Here is a 24,879-nt window from a genome sequence, read left to right on the forward strand (position 1 = left end):
GCATATTTCATAAGAGCAATTTTTTTAGAGATATGGAGTATGGGATCAAATCCCTGCCTGAAGTATCGTGGTCGCAGACTGAAAAATAATGTGCTTAAATCAAAATATTGACATTGTGAGTAAAAGTATGACGTGCAAAAGAGAAAACGAAATGCAGAATAAGAAACAACGAGGTCGCGTACCGAAGGATAATGAGCGTAATTCCAAAAATGAAATTGCGTTTAGACGAAATTCCACTTCTATTTGAATGTTTTGTGTGCGTTTGTTCTTTTCCCCTTTACTCCTGTTCCCACATTCTGCGCTTGCGTTTCGAAAAAAATGCAATTCGAGTTTAAAATTATGGACGGGCTTCAGCGTCATCATTGGTCCTCTAGTCGAGATTAACAGTTGCTCTTCCAGCCAATCAGACAAAGAGGGAGTTGACGTCACTTCAATGATCAACTCGTGACTACTATATGGTATGCGACATCATCGTTTCCTATTCTGCGTTTAGTTTTCTCTTTTGCGCAGTATAATTTTACATGTGATGTGAATTTTTTTAATTTACACAGATTATTTTTATATCTGCAACAACGATATGGTGGGATTTTGACCCCATAATGGATTGTTTGTAAGAAAGTGTCTGGTGCAAGTGTGGATTTAAGTGTCGGCAGCAGTGTCAGTGTTTCTACAGGTGGTTTGTCAAGCCCACCCACCTGTGTGAGGCATATTTCATAAGTGCATTTTTTTATAGACATGGAGTATGGGAGTAAATCCCTGCCTAAATTATTGTGGTGACAGACCAAAAAAATAATACACTTAAATCAAAATATTAACATTGTAAGTAAAATGATAACGCAATTAGAAAACTAAATGGAGAATAAGAAACAACAAAGTCACGTACCGAAGCATAATGAGCGTGAATCAAAAATGAAAACACGTTTTTCAGCTCAAATTTGAATGTTTCGTATGCTTACGGTCTTTTCCCCTTCACTCTCGTTCCCACATTCCCACATTACATTTTCAAAATAATGCAATTTGAGTTTCATTTAAATTACTGACAGGCTTTAGCATCGTCATTGGTCCTCTAGTCGAGAATGACAGTTGCTCCTCCAGCCAATAAGATGAAGGTGGAGTTGACGTTACTCCAATGCTCAACTCATGGCTACCATACATGCTGTTTCTTGTTCTGCGTTATCTGTTTTGCGCGTTATAATTTTACATGTGAAGTCAATTTTTTGATTTACACACAATTTTGTATCTGGAACCGCATTACTTTTGGCGGGATTTTCATCTCATAATGGAGTGATTGTCGGGTGCAAATCTGGTGCAAGTGTCGACTAAAGTGTCAGCACTTTACCTCACCTGTAATATATATATATATATATATATATATATATATATATATATATATATATATATATATATATATATATATGTATATGTATATATATATATATATATATGTATATATATATATATATATATGTATATATATATATATATATATATATATATATATATATATATATATATGTATATGTGTGTGTATATATATATATATATATATATATGTATGTATGTATATATATATGTATATATATATATATATATATATATATATATATATATATATATATATATATATATGTATATATATGTATGTATGTATATATGTATGTATATATATATATATATATATATATATATATATATGTATATATATGTATGTATATATATATATATATATATATATATATATATGTATATATATGTATGTATATATGTATATATATATATATATATATATGTATGTATATATATGTATGTATATATATATATGTATGTATATATATATATATATATATATATATATATATATATATGTATATATATATATATATTTATATATGTATATATATATATATATATATACTAGAAATTTTGTTTTCACTAAATGTACAACATTAAAAAAAACATCTGTCGGTTGCATTGCAACTCATTTGGATGAACTTTCGTTATTTATTTCCTTTTCTTTATTCTTCCTGATGTATAACTTTTGCTTTTTCTCTAATTCGTTAGATATCTCATTTGTGAAAACGTTTTCATGTATACTTGACCAAATAAATGCATCTCTGCTAAAAGGATAAGATTACGTTCTTCAAATCCTGCACTATATGCTAATGTAACTATGTCACGTAAATTTAAATAATTCGTATGCCAAATAAGATGTATAACATGTGTTTCTGTAAATAATAATATTAAATAAAATGTGGTGTTTTAGTTGACGTAGGCTAGTTAAATTCGCATATAGCGTTTGATTTGAAGTTCGGAATTAGAATACCGTTTAAGATCACGCTTGATAAAAACTGCAGAAATGCCGTGGTTCTCCCTTTCTATGTGTCATCAGAAGGAGAAAGCCCCACCCATTATTCATGATCCCCCCCCTTCATCAGCATATGAAGTTAGTCTTGTTTTGAATCTGCCACTATGCACACACACACACAGGCGTTTGCAGCTCCGCCCTCTTTTGAAAAGATCACAATCTCATTTGAATTTAAAGCGACAGTCACCAAAACGCCACAATTAGGATCAAAGCCTGAAAGGGTCAGTTTTAGAGAGTTATAAAACATTATTAGTGTGGTATTTTGAGCTGAAACTTCACACACACACACTCTAGTGACAAAAGAGACTTATTTTAAATCTTTTAAAAAGGCATAATAGGTCCCCTTAAATGCAAAAAGTAAAGCCTTTTTCAAGGAAATGGCGCAAATGTCTTACAATTTTCTGCAGATTTTTGGCTGAATTCCATCTGCACTGCACAGGGATTCCGTCGGACTTGTTTGTAAGCGTTAATTTTTAATCTTAAAGACAGATGACAATTGACGTGCGTTATTAGAATCACCAGCGACTATATTATCAAGCTAAATAACTTTCTTTAATGTTCTTGTGAAGCCAAAAAATGCCCTGAGGGTGACTAAACTAGCTGGAATTGAGCACGAAGCTTGAATTGAAATGTACGAAGGCTTTCGGCAGACCAGCAGCACATGAATAAGTAAAAGGGTAACATCACTTATCTTTAGTTGCTTTTGTCTTGTGATGTTTTCGGATGGCTCATCTGAAAACTCGCTACACATTGCTAGCGTAAACAACACTGAGGCGTTTAAATGTTGAGGAGCAAGCACATTGGCTGCCGAGGAGACGGCAACCAATCACCTGCGCCGTGTAGTTGATGATGTAGATTAGATTTGACCTATCAGCCTGCGCAGCCCAATAGAGTTTCATGACAGAACTTTATATTTCTTAGCAAAAAAAACACAAAAAAGACAAAGTGATCACATGCTGGAATGATGTTCAGCAAAGCTTTTTTCAAGGTCAGCCTTATAACAACACAAGACTAAAAGATTGATCTTAGGGTTTATTGAAGAGAAGACTGGAACCCAGTCGTGTTTAGTGCAGGGACTTACATTGAGGGAACAGCAGAGTCTCTGGTCCTCCTCGCTCAGATGTTCACACTCCAGCTTCAGCTCAGTGTTTCTCCTCATGAGCTTCCGGCGCTCCTCCTCCCTCACTGGACGAACATACAGATTATCATTAGCACTACCATTATCAGCCACTGTCTTTACCACCACAATTATCTTCATTACCACATCACTATCACTATTGTCAACACCACCATTACTATCACCACCATCATCACCGTCATCTTTATCATCACCAATATCATTATCATCAACTTTATCAACGTCATTATCATCAATGTCATCTTCATCATCATTATCATCACCCCCACAACATCACCACCACTATCACCATCACCACCATCGTTAGCACTATCATCATCACTGTCACCACCATCACTATCAAAATCATCATCACCACCACTATTATTATCACCACCACCAGCATCACCACCATCATTTTCACTATCATCATTAGCCACGTCATCATCACCACTATCACTGTCATCACCTCCACCACCATAATCACCATTATAATCATCAATTTTATCAATGTCATCATCATCACTATTATCTTCATCATCACGATCATCACCCCGACCTTTATCACCGTCATCAACATCACCACTATCACAATCAACACCATTATAATCAACATCATAATCATCATCATCACTACCATCATCACAATCGCCAGCATCATCCCCAACATCAACACCATTATAATCAACAACATCAAAATCATCATCATCACTACCACCATCACAATCGCCAGCATCATCATCATCACCACCATCAACATCACAATTATCACCAACATTAACACCATTATAATCAACAACATCAAAATCATCATCATCATCACTACCACCATCACAATCGCCAGCATCATCACCACCATCACAATCATCACCAACATCAACACCATTATAATCAGCAACATCAAAATCATCATCATCACTACCACCATCACAATCGCCAGCATCATCACCATCATAATCATCACCATCACAATCATCACCAACATCAACACCATTATAATCAACAAAATTAAAATCATTATCATCACTACCACCATCACAATCGCCAGCATCATCACCACCATCATCATCACCACCATCAACACCATTATAATCAACAACATCGTAATCACCACCACCATCCTCATCACCACCATCATCACCATCAAAATCATAATCATCAACACCATTATAATCAACAACCCCCATCATCACCACTATCGTCAACACCATTATAATTACCACCATCACAATCAACACCATTATAATCATCACCAACATAAACACCATTATAATCAACAACATCATAATCACCATCATCACCACCATTAAATTCAACATCATAATCATCACCATCATAATCACATTATCATCACTAACCCCACCATTATCATCATCACCACCACCATCAACATCATTACCATTGTCATCATCACCACCTTTATCACCATATTCAACATCATAATCATCACCATCATGATCACCATCATTATCATCATAACCATCAACATCATCATCATCCTCACTATCATCACATTCATCAACATGTTCAACATCATAATAATCACCATCACAGTAATCACCACCATCATTATCACCAACACCACTACCCTCATCATCGCCATCATCATTATCACCACATCATCATCACCACCATCACGATCATCACCACCATCTACACTATTATAATCAACAAAATCATAATCACCACCAAAATCATCATCCACAACATCATAAAGTTTGTGATGGCTATGATGGTGATCCCAATCATTACCATCATAATCACCACATTATCATCACCATCACATTCATTACCATCATCAACACCATTATAAACAACAACATCATAATCACCATCAACAACACCCTTATATTCAACATCACAATCATCATAATCACATTATCATCACCAACACCACCATCATCATCATCATCACCACGACCATCATCATCATCATCATAACCACCAACATCAATATCATTATTACCATCATCATTACCGTCTTGATCACATCATCACTAACACCACCATCATCATTATTATCATCATCATTATCGTCACCACCATCATCATCACCACCACCACCAGCATAACCACCATCATCAACATCCTTACCATTATCATCATCACCACAATCAACATGTTACATATCATAATCATCACCATCACAATAATCACCACTATCATTATCATCATCACTACCACCATCATAACCACTACCATCAACATCATTATCATCATCACAATCCTCAACATGTTCAACATCATAATAATCACCATCACAATAATCACCACCATCATCATCACCATCACCACCATCATTATCATCATCACTACCACTATCATCATCATCACCACCATCAACATCATTATCATGGTCATCTTCACGATCATCAACATGTTACATATCATAATCATCACCATCACAATAATTACCACCATCATGATCACCATCACCACCATCATTATCACCAACACCACCGCCATCATCATCACCACCACCAGCATCATCATCACGACCACCATCATTATCATCATCACCACCACTATTATAATCATCATTACCATCATCACTCCATTATCATAATCACCATCACCACATCATCTTCCCTACCATCACTATCATCAACATCGTTATATTCAACATCATAATCATCACCATCACAATCATTATTATCATCACCATCATCATCACCGCCATCATAATCATCACCACAATCATCACCAACACCACCATCATTATCATTACCATCACCCCCACCATCATCATTTTTACCATCTTCATCACCACCACCATTATCACCAACACCACCATCATTATCATCATCACTACTACTATCATCATCACCACCACCATCAACATCATTACCATGGTCATCATCACAATCATCAAAATGTTACATATCATAATCATCACCATCACAATAATCACCACCATCATGATCACCATCACCACCATCATTATCACCAACACCATAATCATCACCACCACCAGCATCATCATCTTGACCATCATCATAACCCCCACCATCATTATCATCATAACCACCACTATCATAATCATCATTACCATCATCACTCCATTATTACATCACCATCACCACATCATCTTCACCACCATCAACATCGTTATATTCAACATCATAATCATTACCATCACAATCATTATTATCATCACCATCATCATCACCGCCATCATAATCATCACCAACACCACCATCATTATCATTACCATCACCCCCACCCTCATCATTTTACCATCTTCATCACCACCACCATTATCATCATTACCATAATCACCACCACCATTTTCATCATCAACATCACCATCACAACCACCACCATCATCATCATCACCATCACCACCATCATTGTGGTTATAATCATCTTGAAGCAAGTGATGAGGAGCACTAGTGTTTGCATCTCACCTGTTTTATGTGTAACATATGACTGGATGAAGTTCTGCGGCCAAGACAAGTTCTCTTTGTTTAAAACCTTTAAGAGAGAAACGGAACAATGATTATTATTTGCATCATTCACATAAAGACCTGCACATTACAGCTATGGCATTTAGATTTTCAATCCATGTGTAGTTTCGATTCAGTTGTGTAAGCAAGAAATGAAGCTAAAAAAACTATATAAAAAAAGTACATGGAAAAAAAAGTATTTGTTTCTTATTTTGGACATTTTGTCTTGTTTCTAATTCAAATATCTAAAACGTCTTAAATCAAGAAGCGTTTTTCAGACCAGTGTTCCCCAACCCTATTCTTGAAGACACCCAAGGCTGTGTCCTATATTATGTGAAAAACAGTATGCGAGACGTACCCGGATGACCGACTACTAAATGTAGTACCTACTCGTGTAGTAGGCGTCCCGGCACTACACATTTTCAGACTCTTCCTTATCCACACACAAGAATCAACTTATGAGAACACAAGAAGAGACTCCAGAACCTGAAATTAAAGGTCAGATAAGGGAGAGATCCACAATATGTACTGGTGGTGTGCCTCAAGGAACAGGGCTGGGAAACACTGGCCTTGTTTTTAGGGGGAAAAAAGAAGTCAAAATGGAGTTAGTTTCGTCTTCTAACTAGCAAAATAATCTGAAAACAAGATATTTTGCAATTGCGTTAGTGCTGCTTGATTATTACAGAAATTATCATTGTCGAGCGGAGCTGCAAAGGTACCTATTGTTGTTTTGGTTCCTATATTTATTAGTCTTCTTCAATTTCTTCAGCCGCGATTTGAATGGAAGCCTATATAGGAGTTTGCTCGAAAGTTAAAAAATTTGGATCACAAGTAGAGGATAACCTCCTTGTTAACTACAGCAAATTTACACCGTAAACTCTTTAGCGCCACCACTTGTCCAAAATAGCAATTTTGAAATGGTAATAACTTTCGAACCGTAGATCACAGAATTAAAATTCCAATTTCTTGGCTTATGGCTATTCAATTTCAAATCGTAAGATGTACTTTTTTTTCTATTTTCAAATGTTCGTAAAACCTACTTTTTCAAAGTCATCCTAAACAGATTTTCCAATTTCACGAAAATTGGCTAGAATCATCTTCAGACCATGGTAGCAAAAAAAGTTATGGAATTCAAGACGGTTACTTAAAATGTTGTCCAAAAACGTGAAATTCAATTCGTCAAAAAGCACGCAAAATAACGCTCAAGGCTATATCTTGGCAACGTTTAACTCTACCCATACCAAACTTGCTGTGTTCGCCTGCACAGTTTCATTGCAAGGCCACCTAGTGGTCGGGGGATTTGAAAAACAGCTCTTTTCGCTTATATCATGCGAAGGCTTTCACCAAGTTTTATAATATTGGTCTCAGAGTGACATTCCGAGTCGAATGATATCCAATTTTTCCATGTTCGCAATTTTATGTGTCGGCCATATTGAATTTTGTCGAAAAATGCTATTTTTCATGAACGCATTGAGGTATCGCCACAAAAATTGGTATCTTCAACACTGCCCTGATAGTGCTCAAAGTTGCAGAGCAGTGCCACCTTGTGGCGGAAAGTTATAAAGAAATTTAGAAAATTGCTAATAACTTCTGTTACATTGACCTCATTGTAACGGGACTAGTTTTGATCTATTTCTTGGATAATTCTTCAAACATTGATACCACATTTTTTATATTTTGCAAAACTTCCTGTCCGCCATTTTGATTGAACTTGAAAAGCTACTTTTTCAAACTCCTCCTAGACTGTTGGTCTGATTTTCATCAATTTGACAAAAAGTGATGGAATTAGTGTCGATAGCTTTAACGGTTTTTGTTTATCGCACCGACAGATGTGCTGGCATGATGCCTAACTAAATCTGAGGCTGTATCTCTGCAATGCCTAAAGATATTGACACCAAATTTTAGGTGTGTCATTGGCACCTCACACTGACCCCACCATAATAATATAGTGACAGCACCACCTATGGGTCAAGAGTTATAAGACGTTCATTAGTCATCATTAATGAAACTTACAAACTTAGTTATAACTTTTGACTGCATATTCTTATTTTGACAAAATTAGTCTCAAATTATTCCTTGGGTCACGTCGGCAACAGACACGAATTATGTCATCATCTGGCTAACCTACTGTTCGGCATCTAGATTTTGTTCCAAAACATTGTTTTTCGAACTCTTCCTTGACCATGACATCAATTTTCACCACAGTTGAACCAGATCCTTTTCAGACTATGCTGACAAACTTATGGAATTTGTGTTGATAGGTGTAACGGTTTTTGTTTTCTGGACTGACAAATATGCTGGTACAGTGGCAAACAGTGTCTGAGGCTGCAACTCTGGAATGTTTTAATATACTGACAACAAACTTGATGCGTCTTTGCTCATTCTGCCTCTGGACTGCTTTGCTCTTTCTGCCTCTGGACTTCTTTAATCATTCTGCCTCTGGACTGCTTTGCTCATTCTGCCTCTGGACTGCTTTAATCATTCTGCCTCTGGACTGCTTTGCTCATTCTGCCTCTGGACTGCTTTGCTCATTCTGCCTCTGGACTTCTTTGCTCGTTCTGCCTCTGGACTGCTTTGCCTGTTCTGCCTCTGGACTGCTTTGCTCATTCTGCCCCTGGACTGCTTTGCTCATTCTGCCTCTGGACTTCTTTGCTCATTCTGCCTCTGGACTGCTTTGCCTGTTCTGCCTCTGGACTGCTTTGCCTGTTCTGCCTCTGGACTGCTTTGCCTGTTCTGCCTCTGGACTGCTTTGCTCATTCTGCCCCTGGACTTCTTTGCTCGTTCTGCCTCTGGACTGCTTTGCCTGTTCTGCCCCTGGACTGCTTTGCTCATTCTGCCTCTGGACTGCTTTGCTCATTCTGCCTCTGGACTGCTTTGCTCATTCTGCCTCTGGACTGCTTTGCCTATCCTGCCTCCGGACTTCTATGTTCATTCTGCCTCTGGACTGCTTTGCCTATTCTGCCTCTGGACTGTTTTGCTCGTTCTGCCTCTGGACTGCCTTGCTCATATTGCCTCTGGACTGCTTTGCTCATTCTGCCTCTGGACTGCTTTGCCTATTCTGCCTCTGGACTGTTTTGCTCGTTCTGCCTCTGGACTGCTTTGCTCATTCTGCCTCTGGACTGCTTTGCTCATTCTGCCTCTGGACTGCTTTGCCTATCCTGCCTCCGGACTTCTATGTTCATTCTGCCTCTGGACTGCTTTGCCTATTCTGCCTCTGGACTGTTTTGCTCGTTCTGCCTCTGGACTGCCTTGCTCATATTGCCTCTGGACTGCTTTGCTCATTCTGCCTCTGGACTGCTTTGCCTATTCTGCCTCTGGACTGTTTTGCTCGTTCTGCCTCTGGACTGCCTTGCTCATATTGCCTCTGGACTGCTTTGCTCATTCTGCCTCTGGATTGCTTTGCTCATTCTGCCTCTGGACTGCTTTGCTCTTTCTGCCTCTGGACTGCTTTGCCTGTTCTGCCTCTGGACTGCTTTGCTCATTCTGCCCCTGGACTGCTTTGCTCATTCTGCCTCTGGACTGCTTTGCTCATTCTGCCTCTGGACTGCTTTGCTCATTCTGCCTCTGGACTGCTTTGCCTGTTCTGCCTCTGGACTGCTTTGCTCATTCTGCCTCTGGACTGCTTTGCTCTTTCTGCCTCTGGACTGCTTTGCCTGTTCTGCCTCTGGACTGCTTTGCTCATTCTGCCTCTGGACTGCTTTGCTCATTCTGCCTCTGGACTGCTTTGCTCATTCTGCCTCTGGACTGCTTTGCTCATTCTGCCTCTGGACTGCTTTGCCTATCCTGCCTCTGGACTGCTTTGCTCTTTCTGCCTCTTAAGTGCTTGGCCCCATTATTGCTGCTTGCAGCTATATTTCCTTTTGAAATTGTAGTTGTGATTATTACATAGCTTAAATAGCTTTCTAACATTGTTTGAGCAATTGCATGGTATAAGATGCATTGATTTTGAAATAAAAAGTGCAATATGCATTCAAAAAAAATGAATAACATAGTCAAATATAATACTGAATATTAATTATTTTTTGTAATCACTGCTTTCAATGATTCTGAAAACGTGGCATCCTTAACTGCGATTAGAAAAGTGATTAATTGTGCAGCCCTAGCTCATGTGGAGACATCTTTGTGCCATTGTGATCTTTCTCAAGTGTGTGTCAGGAACTTACTTTCTTATGGCACTTGGGGCACATCCACATGCCCCGGGTGGCAGTTTTGAGCGGTGGATGCAGGCAGTCGGGGTGGTAGGCGCGGGTACAAGTGTGGCATGGCTGGAGATCTCCTTCCTGTTTACAAACTGCACAGTGCTCGTCATGCTGCAGCGGCTCCTGTGTCGCACATACACATTTCTTTTTATGCATTGTGAGGACATTCCGTAGATTTCCATTGTTTTATACAGTACAAACTGTATTTTTTTATCCTGCTAACCCACCCCTATCCCTCAACCCAATCCTCACCTTTCTGAAATAAACCCATTCTGTATGATTTATAAGCTTTTGAGATATGGGGACATCAGCAAAGTCCTCATAACTCACCCTCTATTCGTAATATCCATGTCATTACATACATTTGTGTCTTGGTATGTCACTAAAACACCCCCCCCCCACCCCCATTATACATAGTTTACAAGAAAACTGACCTTGTTAAGTACGATTTTGAAGCGTTTTGAATTACAGGGACATAACGTGTGTATACCAGCTTAATAGAGTCTAGTAACTAATACACATCTTAATATACAACTTTGTGTCCCTGTAAACCACATACACACACACACACATAACTAAGAAGCATTTCACACATTAAATTAAACTGCAAACACATTTTAAATGTAAAATATTCAGTGATTACTGCACGTTTTTAAGGGGTCTATTATTTTAAGTGTGTATCACATAATTATTTACATTGAGATTTTTCACTAAAACTGTATTTAAGATTTTGGTAACGTTGTTCATAAGACTGTCAAGACTACTTTATAATCCTGACATATGACTGTCATTAGTTGTCATTCACTCAGTTATGTACTTTTAAATGCTAAGATGACATCGTTTGAAATGTCTTTCACAACCTCAAATGTGAGGAGAGTTTACTCACACGTAACTTGTTTTAGCTCTTTTGGTCCGTTTAGAAACTTTGCCGTATGAAAGCGAACCGCACCAAGAACAAAGAGCAACAATGTAACAATTTTAACCCCTCTTTCGGAACAAATGAATCAATTTACAGGTGTGAAAGCAACCTAAAAATGTCAAATGATTACTACAGGAGTCATTTTCAAAAATCTATTTATAACAGCAGCATCGAGATTTTTCTTGACCTCAATGCCACAGAAACTACAATGCCACAACTTGAATTTTGTCTATAAAATTAGTCATTCCAACGGAATGTACTAATGTACTATACAGTACACTAAAATCAGTATGCGAGCCGAGTAGTATGTCCGAATTTATAGAATTCGAAAATCAGTATGCGGAATGTACCCGGATGACTTACTACTTCCGCCGAGATTCTGAAGTGCGCATCCCATGCACGCAGTGCTATCCCATGATCCCCCATGAGAGAATTCATGAATGCGAGTAAATCGACGCAACTGCCGCAGGTAGGTCACGTGACCATGACAAAATGGCGGATGTAGTACATCCGAATTCCATTTATACTTTTCACATTCATACTGTATAGAACTGACTTTTCTAACGGCCGAGTAGTACGGTTAAATTCAAATACAGTACCTACTTAGTAGTAGGCGGTTTCGGACGCAGCCCATGTCTACACTAATCCGGATAAATTTGAAAACGCTTCAAGTCCACATTGTCATTTTCCAAAACTTTGTCATCCACAGGGAAACGACTAAAAACGCTTTCACCCTGTACTGCGCGTGCGCGAAACGTAAGACGCTTCGACATGCGTCATTTCCACCTGGTGTTTATTTTCTTTCCAGCTTTTTGAAACATCGCAGCAAAATGTTGAGGAAAAGCTTTTTAAAAGGACTGACAGTGAGATGGTGTTGCTGTTTTATAACGTCTTATAACGTCTTATAGCTCGTTGCCATAAATTCAAATAAGGAAGCATGACAGCTGAGCCAAAATAAATCCTGAAACTCTGACCAATGTGCGGAGAGTTTACTCACACGTGACTTGTTTTAGCTATTTTGGTCCGTTTAGAAACTTTGCCTTATGATAGCAATCCGCACCAAGAACAAAGAGCAACAATGTAACAATTTTAACCCCTGTTTCGGAACAAATGAATCAATTTACAGGTGTGAAAGCACCCTAAAAATGTCAAATGATTACTACAGGAGTCATTTTCAAAAATCAATTTATAACAGCAGCATCGAGATTTTTCTTGACCTCAATGCCACAGAAACTACAATGCCACAACTTGAATTTTGTCTATAAAATTAGTCATTCCAACGGAATGTACTAATGTACTATACAGTACACTAAAATCAGTATGCGAGCCGAGTAGTATGTCCGAATTCATAGAATTCGAAAATCAGTATGCGAAATGTACCCGGATGACTTACTACTTCCGCCGAGATTCTGAAGTGCGCATCCCATGCACGCAGTGCTATCCCATGATCCCCCATGAGAGAATTCATGAATGCGAGTAAATCGACGCAACTGCCGCGGGTAGGTCACGTGACCATGACAAAATGGCGGATGTAGTACATCCGAATTCCATTTATACTTTTCACATTCATACTGTATAGAATTGACTTTTTTAACGGCCGAGTAGTACGGTTAAATTCAAATACAGTACCTACTTAGTAGTAGGCAGTTTCGGACGCAGCCCATGTCTACACTAATCCAGATAAATTTGAAAACGCTGCACGTCCACATTGTCATTTTCCAAAACTTTGTCATTCACAGGGAAATGACTAAAAACGCTTTCACCCTGTACTGCGCGTGCGCGAAATGTAAGACGCTTCGACATGCGTCATTTCCACCTGGTGTTTATTTTCTTTCCAGCTTTTTGAAACATCGCAGCAAAATGTTGAGGAAAAGCTTTTTAAAAGGACTGACAGTGAGGTGGTGTTGCTGTTTTAAGTAACGCATGAATACAAAGTTGCGAAAGAGAGGGAAAATATAGACTGGAAGACGTGCCAAAACAAATACGCCGAAATATTGGACTGCTTCAAAGAACAGTAACCTGCTGATGACGCTGCTTACCCTCACGATAATCATAATCACAACGAATAATCATAATCGCAACGATTAATCATAATCGCAACGAAATTAAAGGCTATAAGGCTTAAGTACAGACACGCGGTAGATTCTGAAAAAAAAAAAGCGGGCATGGAAGAGTAGTACTGTTGGGAGCATCCAAAACAAATGCTGCAAGACGTGGTTCACCATTTTCGCTGAATTAGCAGCATGACTGTGTCACATGACAAAAAAAAATGTGTCATCGTTTTCTAAAGGCTCTGTTTTCACAGTCCACACTACGACACGAAAGCATTGTTTTCAAATTTATCCACTTTGGAGAGCGTTTTCGAAAAGATACGTTTTCGTTTCGTAAAAATGCGCCTCAGTGTGGACGAAAGGGAAAAACGGAGACAAACATATGCGTTTTCAAATGAAAACGTATTAGTGTGGACATGGCCGAAGACACACACACACACAGAGTGATGTTAGAATGCAGACATACCTTCCAGCAGAACTCCTCAGTGTCTAGCGTGTGAGTGAAAGCAGACAGTAGGTTAGTAGCCGTCACAATGACAAGACAGAAGTTGCGTCCCAAATGACACGCTAAACACTTATGCACTCGACCATGGGTTTAGCGTCATCCCAGATGAAACACCAACATTCTCTTTCTAATCGGAAACTCCCAGGTGGCGTTTGACGGTTGCCAAATAAATCGCCAAACTACCAAATTAAAGACCAATGTAGTGATGTCCCATGAACATTTCCTGCTTCTCACACTATTCCATAACTCTAACAAGTGGCGATAACATAACTTAGCTATCATAACATTTTCAATATATGGCTCTTTTTGAATTCTCTAATGCTATAGAAGTTAAAAATGTCAAACAGGAAATACGTTGGGACCATTGTTCTTGTTTACATCCCTCAAAGTGATCTGTTTAATAAGTGCCTCATTCAGAAGTGTACTTAATTTTATTTAATATTTTCACTACTTACACTATTTATACTACGAAATGAAGTAGAGTAGTGCATAAGCAAGCCATTTGGGACACACCAATACAGTTAAATAGCATTGCTATGTGCTGCGCGCAGGCTTTATTAGTCAATCTTAAAGGGGCAGTTCGCCTAAAATTGAAAGTTTGCTCGGCGCACATACGAACGTAGTCCAATTGTAGTCCTCTCACTTTGATGATGAAAGAGCGAGGGTGTGCGCTTGGATGGAAAGTCGGTTTGTTGACAGATAGTGGTGATTATCAAAGACTACAATCAGACTACATTCACATATGCGCTCATTTCTGTTTGACCAGACTTCGTATTTAAGCTAATAATATTGTAAATGATGTTCAATTTCTTACGCAGACCAATCATTTAGCTTCACAAGACCCCAGTTTTCCATCAGGTCTACTGATTTGGATTAATTTGTATGTGTTTAGTTTTAATCTAAAAAAACCTGTCAGCATTCACTGTCGTTATAAGAATCACCTAAGACCACAGATTCAGCTCAAAAATCTGATCAACTGAGGGGAAAACAGTCATTTTTGGAGGACCTGTAGGATTTTCGCTTCTGGGTGAACTATCCCTTTAACAACTATTAAAGTATGAGTTTCATGGGGAACGTTCCAGTTGAATTAATTCTGATCGAACTTATTCCTGTGCAGTTATTTTAATGTTTCAACAACAGAAGCAGAAATCGACATCATTACCTCTTGTGGACAGAAACATCGCACTGTTCAGGTAATTCGAGGCAAGTCGCTTGCGCTGAAAAAGAAAGAAACAAGAAAACGTTTACCAACGAACAGAGCCGTAAAATGAAGAGACTGTAGAAAGGAGCAAACCTCAGGCTCAAACAGGCCGCTGTATGCAGGGTTAGCTGTGGTTCGCCTCTTTCTCTCCTGCCGTTTACTCTGGATCTCTGACACAAGTGAAAACACAGTCCGTCATTAATTCAACGTCTCAAGTGGAAATCCACCGAGAAAAGGATGGAACATGAGAGTGACAGGCGGATTGGTCAGTAATGCAGTCGATGTACCGGTCTGTTGTGGTACTGTAGGAGCTGAGCCGAAAGGCAAAGCTCTCGATTTACAGGTCAATCTACATTCCTACTCTCTGAAAGGACAAGATCTTGGATTCAAGCGGCCGAAATGGGTTTCCTTCACAGGGTGGCAGGGCGCACTCTTATGGATAGGGTGAGAAGCTCTGACACCCGGGAGAAGCTCGGAGTAGAGCCGTTCGAGAGAAGTCAGCTGAGGTGGCTTGGGCATCTGTTTCAGATGCCTACTGAACGCCTACCTAGGGAGGTGTTCCAGGCATGTCCCACCGGGAGGAGGCCTTGGGAAAGACCCAGGACACGCTGGAGGGACTATGTCTCTCGGCTGGCCTGGGAACACCTCGGGATCCGCCCAGAGGAGCTGGAGGAACAGTCTGAGGAGAGGGAAGTCTGGGGTTCTCTCCTAGAACAGCTGCCCCCCGCGACCCGGCCCCGGAAAAGCGGCAGAAAATTAATGGATTAAAGTGGAAATCCTTGATTTTCTTGAGATATTTTGATGTTTAATTCAACGTTGAGCAGAATTCAGAATATTAGGCTGCAGTCATGTAACTTTGCCAACACAAGTTGTCAAAAAACTAATATTTGTACATTTTGTTAATGTTATTTTTTATTTAATCCAATACACTGTAAAAATATATTGCTGCCCTAATTTTTTTGTTACTTTTCTTATATATATATATAAAATATTAAGTTTTTTATTCATTCATTTTCCTTCGGCTTAGTGCAGGAATGGACAAGCTTGCTCCAGGAGGGCCGGTGTCCTGCAGAGTTCTGCTCCAACGGTAATCGAACACACCTGAACATGCTAATTACTGTCTTCGAGATCACATGAATGCTTTAAACATGTTGCTATCATTATCAGCGATCTAGCGGCTGCTAATCACTAACAGACTACATATCCGCCATTACATGGACTACATATACTGTCATGCACCACACACACACACCTGTTCCGGAACACCATTGATTACACCCACACACACAGCCGGAGGATCGTTATGAACTGATTACATGGACTATATACACTAACGCTCACGTCAGTGCTGAGTCTTGTTTATCTGCTTTGTGAATATTATGACGTGTTTCCTTTGTTTAGCCTAGCCGTGTTTTGAACCTTTGCCTTGTTCTCTCGTTTTGATTCCTTGCTACCTGTACTTGACCACGATCCTGGATTGATTTATTTTCATTTTATTTAATTTTCTTCCGCTTTTCCGGGGCAGAGTCGCAAGGGCAGCAGTCTCAGGAGAGAACCCCAGATTTCCCTCTCCCCAGACACTTCCTACAGAGAGGGATCCCGAGGTGCTTCCAGGCCAGCCGAGAGACATAATCATGGGTCTTCCCCAAGGCCTCCTCCCGGTGGGACATGCCTGGAACACCTCCCTAGGTAGGCGTTCAGGAGGCATCCGAAACAGATGCCAGAACCACCTCAGCTCACTCTGAGCTTCAGAGCTCCTCACCATAAGGGTGCGCCCTGCCACTCTGCAAAGTAAACAAAGTTTGGCACTTGTATCCGAGATCTTGTCCTTTGGGTCATGACCCAAAGCTCATGACCATAGGTGAGAGTTGGAACATAGATTTACTGGTAAATCGAGAGCTTTGCCTTTCAGGTCAGCTCCTTTTTTACCACAACGGACAATGGTACATCGACCGCATTACTGCGGCACCAATCTCACGCTTCATCCTTCCCTCACTCGTGAACAAAACCCCAAGATACTTGAACTCTTCCACCTGGGGTAAGGACTTTCCTCCAACCTGGAGATGGAAAGCCACCTTTTTCCAGTGGAGCACCATGGTCTGTTTTGATTAAGGTTGGAGCTAAACTCAGCAGGGCTCAGGGCCCTCCAACTCAGGGCCCTCCAGGGCCCTCCAAGAACAAGTTTGCCCATACCTGGCTAAGTCCCTGATTTATCAGAGATCTCCACAAGTTAAACTTTTGTATCTCTTAAATTTAGTTAAAACCTGATTAACTTATTTGAAAAACAGTTAAACATGTAAATGCGTTTGTTGTCGTGCCTTTGTGTCATATAAGTGTTTGTAATATTTTTAAGAATCCTAAATAAACCTGATTATCAAGATCTCTGTTTAGATAATGTACATTACTAAATGCATATTGTTTCATTATATATCCATCACTGAGAAATTATGACAGTTCGCCATCACTGACATACAGTAAACATAACTCACCCTCCAAGTGTTCTGTTGTGACCAGACCAAGAGCGACCATGAAGGCTATTTTCTGCAGAACAGAAGGTTAAATAGTTAATACAGTATATCAAGAATTACTTTAGACCTTCTGTTTCTCTTCTGGACTTATCAACATGGCTGTCCACCAATTAATTTACTGATACCCCTTTTCCACTAGCATGAACCAGGTGCTAGGTCAAGGCTAATGCTAATGGTAATTCAGTGTTGCTTTTGAGTGGTACAGTATGTGTAACGCTGCCAGTCCTACACCACCCAACCCGCTCTGAGCTGGTATTGAACCGGCGACCTTCCGCATAGGAGTCGGCTGCTCTACCAAGGAGCGTCTGTCACTTGAGCACCTTTAGAGGTCAGAGGAGTGAGGTTTACCTGCACAGCATTTACTAGCTAGCCTCTGTTACATACGGTACAGTACAGATCACCTTTATCAGGCTTGCCTTTCCACTGCCAAAAGGCTACTAATGGTAGGCGTGGTGAACGACAAAAAGTTTCAGTCGACGTCATACTCGCTCGAGGAAATGTCTACATTTCCCTACAGTCTCCGATATGTTACCTTCTTAGAAAAACTACACACGCACACGTTGTTATCATCAACTCAAGAAGTTTGCTAATTCAAATGTAGATGCGCGACAAGCACACGCAAGAAAGCGAAGCCGTTTGCTCTTTAAATGGCCTGGTAATCAACTACAGGGCACAGGGTGGATTAAGCTCTTCTTCTTGGCTTTGTGGCTGTTAATCAAGATGACGACAAGGTTTGTCTGAGCTCGGGTCGACCATGGCTTGTTTTTTTATATGTATATTTTACTATGGTGTAATGTCTTGGCTGTGTATTTAAACATGGCGACTCCTTTGTTTTCATTTTTCTGTCTTGTGCATGAGCGAGTGACGTATCTCTGTAGACCAATAGTGTTCAGCTGCATGTCTTGCTCCACCTTTTCATACCCTTTTGTTGTGATAGGTACCCAAAAAGTACTGTACAGTTTACTTTTAGGTACCTTTTGACAGCGGCCATAAAAGCGTACCGTACCGCGTAATATCATTGCTCCTGCTGCAGCCATGGTACAGCAGCAAAGTTCCTTGATTATTACGCCAGAATGAGAGTATAGTTCCTAGACATATCAGGATAGAAATAGGAACTTAATCGACCTTATTACACAATGTAACAACAGAATAGTCAAGCGTTAAATAGAAAAATGATCTAAACCTTTTTGAGTCCACTCAGCATGCCAACAAGACAGCTTTGTGCATTACTGTGCTGTTATGCGCCTCTCAACTCGTTCAATAAGGTCAATAAAGGTCAATAAAATTTTACCATCAATAACTTTTTTGTTTTATTGAGTTGTTTTAATCATTCACAAGTGACTGAGGCAAAACAAATAGTAAAAGCCTTACAAAAAAAGTACTTAATGCTATATGATAAAATAATAAATGATTGTTACGAGGGATTTTGGTCTTCAGCCAAGTGCATCCAGAATTTTCATTTCGATGTATCCCTACTATACCACTAGAAGACTGAATCTGAGCTCTCAATTACAAGGGACCAAACCTTTGCTACTAGTCAGGATTATTTGTGAGTGTACCTCTGGATCCTCCTCCTTTTTGGCTGGGCTTGAGGGGTCAGGGATTGGCTCCTTTATAGGACTGTCGGTTTGTGACGCCGGAGAACTCTTGGAGTTGCTGGAAATCTGTGGCTGGATGATTATTACCTGGAAACACACAATAAACATCTTAAAGGGATTGTTCGATCAAAAACGAATCGTTTACTCTCCCTCTTGTGGTCCCTTATATTGAGATGATAATTTGAAAAATGTTGGTCGCTGGCACTCATTGACTTCCATAGTGGATAAAACAAATACTTTGGACGTCAATAAGTGCCAGCAACCAGAATTCAACAGAATAAACTCGATTGTGTTCAACAGAAGAAACTCAAACAGGTTTGGAACAAGTAAACTGCCACAGAATTTCCTTTATTTGACTTGATCTTCAGCCAGAGTTTGGAAGGTGAAAGATCTTTCTCCATGTGTCAGCAGGAGCCGTGCTGGAAAAATAATTCTGTGCTCATGCATTCCCTTGTCTCGCAGCCCTTTTTCGCATGTCATCATAGTCGCGCTGCATCTTGTGTATGCCGGCGGAGAGGTCTGGGTGAAAACAGACTTGTTCGTTATTGTAGAGAACATTTCCTTTGACTCTGGCTGCCCTTAGCACTTGCTCCTTGTCTCTGAAGTTCAGGAACTTCATAATCAGTGTCTTCGGGCATGTCGTTCGGGATTGGATATTTGTCAAAGTGCCGATTCTATGAGCCGGCTCAATTACCAGAGGTTCCTGCGAATCCAATCCTAAAGCCTCTGGTATCCACTTCTCCAGAAATGTTACTGTGTCCTAGCCCTCTGCTTTCTCCGGTAGGCCCACCAGTCTTATGTTGTTCCGTCGACTTTTGCATTCCAAATCTTCCAATTTGTTTGAACAGTATTCTCAGTGTGCTTACTCTGGATACCAGCCCACTGATGTTATCTTCGGTATCTGAAATGCGTTGCTCCGCTTGTGCTATCTGCCCTGTGCATTCCTTTATCTTCTTACTTAGGGTGCTTTCACACCTACACTTTTGTTTCGGAACGTGTCTCGATTGCCCAGTTAGCTCGGTTCGTTTGGCATATGCGAACAGGGTAATCGCTTGAATGAGGTGGTCTCGGCTCGATTCTGTGAGCCAGAGATTCCCGCGAATCCAATCCTAGAGCGTCTGGTATCTGCTTCTATTGGAATGTTACCGTGTCCTGGCCCTCCACTTTCTCCGGTAGGCCCACCAGTCTTATGTTGTTCAGTCGACTTCTGCATTCCAAATCTTCCACTTTGTTTGAAAGTGCTTTAACAGTATTTTCCAACGTGCTCACACTGCATAACAGCTCACTGACGTCATGTTCGGCATCCAATATGCGTTGCTCCGCTTGTGCTATCCGCCCTGTGCATTCCTTTATGCCCTTACTTATCATCGGAATTGTTGCTTGGACTCCATACTTTTTTTCCACAAAAGTCCACTTTTCAAGGACATTACATCTTCCATAATACCTTCGTTATTTCTATCCAAAGTTACTGCTTCGTCATTATCTTCATTAGAGTCGTCCCCTGCTGCCATATCGTCGTTAGTTTCTTCACCCTCGGAACATTTATCTTCGTTTCTGGTCTTGTCTTTTTTGGCACCTTTATGTGACATTTTACTTCCCTTTACTTTTATATTTGTGTTACTTGACTTTAGATGCAATCCTGGTTGGAATTGTTGGATTGATCGCAAACTAGCAGCAGAGCTAAAAAGTTGCGACTTCTCAGCACCTCATCATAACCGTAAGTCTTTTGAGTGAACTATCACTTTAAATTAACTGATCAGTATTTTCTTGATACTTTATATCATTTACCAAACTTTGACAGCTAGGGCTGGATATGGCTGGATACTTTTTCGGCACCAACCAAGAATACTGAAAATCGGTCTTGTGATTCGATATCAAATTTCGATACGTAAAATGAAGCATTCTCGTTAGTGTTAGTGAACCAATTAGTATGGCAGCAAATCTATTGCAAAAAGAACGAGCGATCACTGACGCTAGCACACATGGTGAACTAATTCTGCGAGAGGTAAGCGATCTACACATGGAAACAAAAATCTGTGCGAGGGAAAACCCCAGCGCACCCCAGCAGAGAACTTTACTAGAAATTCTTAATGTTTACCTGAAATCTATTTCAACTTCTTTCAACACAAGCTCTTTGGAAATATGTTCTTTAGGCTACGTTGTTTTGCGAAAATATGAAAAACTGCTTCAACATATGCAGTTTGATGGTAAAACAAATGCAGTAGGACGCCTACAACTTTTGTTTCTTTTTCCGCTGTTACTGGACATATTATAGAGCAGGGGTCTCCAAACTTGTTCCTGGAGGGCCGGTGTCCTGCAGATTTTAGCTCCAACCCTAATCAAACACACCTGAACAAGCTAATCAAGGTCTTACTGGGTATATTTGAAACACCCAGACAGGTGTGTTGAGACAAGATGGTGCTAAACCCTGCAGGGACACCGGCCCTCCAGGACCGAGATTGGTGACCCCTGTTATAGAGTAAGACGGTCGCGGAAATCATACTGAAGACCGGGGGAGGGGTAACGAGCGATCACATACTAATGGGGTTATCACCCCTTATCCGCTACGCCACTCGTCTCCATATGGACAACTATTCTGCTGTGGTCAGTTTGCTCAGTAGCTCACCTTGTACAGTGTACTTGGACTGTGGTATGCGTACGAGAAAGTCCAGTAACGCATTTGAGATTATCAAAAAATATAGACAGCGGCCCCAAGTGGATTTCTCAACTCTAACTGCAAGGTAACATCACCGAAGCGATGTTTTCTACATTCCGCAAAAACATAGCCCTGGGCACGTTTTCGTAAAGAGCTTGGGTTGACTTATTTAGATCGATTATGCTTTGTTTCTTTGTTTTTAAGAGGTTGACTCTGGGGGGGGGGAAGCATATCATTATTGCAGTAGGTGATCTTCTGACCTTGCTGTCTGGGCTGAAAATCAGCGGTTGCACCTTGATGGCCTCGGTGACTCCGTGTGCTGCTGGCGAGGTTGCGGAGATGATGGCGTACGCCACCCCTGGGCTGCTGGCGGCTGTGGAGATGCCCTGCGCATATAAAGGCGACGAGCAGCTCTCGTCCTGCCCGTTGGACAGCCTCTCGTGACTGAAGGTGCTGTTGGCAGTTGGCAAAGATGCGCCTTGGCTTTTTGGGCTGACCACGGCCAGGCTCTGTTGGACGGCCAGCGTCTGACCCGACTGCTGCTCTCGGCATGGGCTGTGGGGAAGGCTGTCTGGAATGAGGGTCTTTGGCCTAACCTAAAGAGAGAAAGACTACGTTCAGTGCCCTCAGAAAACAAAGCAGCAGGTTGGCTTAAGATGTCTAGATTAAAGTTGACTTGCTAAATGATCTGAAATTACCAGATACGGATGAAAATTGGTAGCCCTTCTTTGAAATTTGAATTCTTTTTCACCATCACACCAGTGTGATGCTTAAATTACATCACAGTTATTGCAACTACATCCTAATCTAATCATGAAATATCATATGATATATTGTTGGAAAGGTCTAACACTTCTGAATACATATATTACCATTGTTTTTTTGTACATAGGAAGATTGATAGCTTAAACATGTTTAGTATTGTTTTTCTTTTTCTTTAATTGTTAGTATTCCAATTAGTAGGGTCTGGTTGCTGTTTGTGCAGTGTTGTGCTCTACCTGAGGTAGCAGACTGGGTGCGTGTCCCGCCAGCCGCTGCAGAGAGCTGATGTGAGGCACCTTTATAGGGATCGCGGTGAGGGCACCCAGCATCTGTCGAAGACGAAACAAACATACGATGAGGCAAACACAGGAAAAACACATCAGAAGTCCAGGTAAATTGAATAAAGTTGTCGGTGGCACACGTATGCCAGAGCCTGTATTTGCTGAAAGTAGTCAGGATCACATCGGTATCAGTGTGTAAGTTTTACAGATATCTATAAGCTAGAGTGTTACAAGTCACTAAGTTCACATTTAGAAGATCTCAAACTAACATAAACATCTAAAGTTTGTAGTTTGTTACTTCCGCCTAAATTGATCAACGATTTTATTGACGTCGCCTCACTTCAGTTTCTTATCAAATCTTCAGACCAATCAAATGCTCTAGTATCTAGTATCTGACATGCCCCATCCCCTTCAAAAGACTTTTTTTTGCTTTTTATTATTATTATTATTATTATTTATCAATTTGTGTATTTATTTTAATGTTACCTGTTAATGTGTTATTATTTAATTTATTTCATTATTTATTAATTTGTGTATTCATTTTATTTATTTTATTATTATTAATTAATTTGTGTATTTATTTTTATAATTTATTAATTTGTGTATTCATTTATTTTATTATTATTATTCATTTATGTATTTATTTTATTATTATTTATTAATTTGTGCATTCATCTTATTTATTTTAATATTATTAATTAATTTGTGTATTTATTTTATTATTTATTAATTTGTGTATTCATTTTATTTATTTTATTATTATTCATTTATGTATTTATTTTATTTTATTATTATTTATTAAATTGTGTATTTATTTATTTTTTATTTATTAATTTGTGTATTTATTTTATTATTATTTATTAATCAGTGTTCATTTGATTTATTTTATTAATAATTTGTGTATTTATTTAGTTTTATTTATTTTATTATTATTTATTAATTTGTGTATTTATTTCATTTTATAAATTTTATTAACATTTAAAAATGTGTGTATTTATTTTATCAATTTATTTTTATTTACTAATTAATTTATTATATTTTATTTATTTTAATATCATTAATTTGTGTATTTATTTTACTTATTAATTTGTGTATTTTTTATTATTATTAATTTGTGTATTTGTTTTATTTATTAATGTGTGTATTTATTTATTTTTTTTATCAATTTGTGCATTTGTTTTATTTATTATTTTATTGTGTGTATTTATTTTACTTTTTTATTAATTTTTGTATTTATTTTATTTATTTTGT

The 24,879-nt window shown here is 39.2% G+C and overlaps 1 protein-coding gene across 5 annotated transcripts in view; it reads right to left on the bottom strand.

Annotated features, from left to right (window-relative positions):
- The window catches only part of phf21b (PHD finger protein 21B), a 102,505-nt gene that overhangs the window by 5,318 nt on the left and 72,308 nt on the right, over positions 1–24,879 (bottom strand). For 2 of the 5 annotated variants that reach the window (XM_087249974.2, XM_087249975.2), the window contains exons 3-12: positions 23,584–23,676; positions 22,846–23,181; positions 19,891–20,016; positions 18,293–18,344; positions 15,897–15,973; positions 15,765–15,819; positions 14,564–14,586; positions 11,092–11,250; positions 6,890–6,956; positions 3,447–3,550 (exon numbers count right to left, since the gene is read on the bottom strand). In XM_087249974.2, coding sequence (XP_087106100.2) covers positions 3,447–3,550; positions 6,890–6,956; positions 11,092–11,250; positions 14,564–14,586; positions 15,765–15,819; positions 15,897–15,973; positions 18,293–18,344; positions 19,891–20,016; positions 22,846–23,181; positions 23,584–23,676 — 1,092 coding nt within the window. Of the gene's footprint in view, positions 1–3,446; positions 3,551–6,889; positions 6,957–11,091; positions 11,251–14,563; positions 14,587–15,764; positions 15,820–15,896; positions 15,974–18,292; positions 18,345–19,890; positions 20,017–21,500; positions 22,047–22,097; positions 23,182–23,583; positions 23,677–24,879 lie in introns of those variants that run through there. The other 3 variants (XR_015484053.2, XR_015484055.2, XR_015943062.1) reach the window with 2 other exon arrangements.

This window comes from Danio rerio, chromosome 4 (genome assembly GCF_052040795.2).
Source record: "Danio rerio strain M-AB ecotype USA chromosome 4, GRCz13ab, whole genome shotgun sequence".
NCBI classification, from domain to species: Eukaryota; Metazoa; Chordata; class Actinopteri; order Cypriniformes; family Danionidae; genus Danio; species Danio rerio.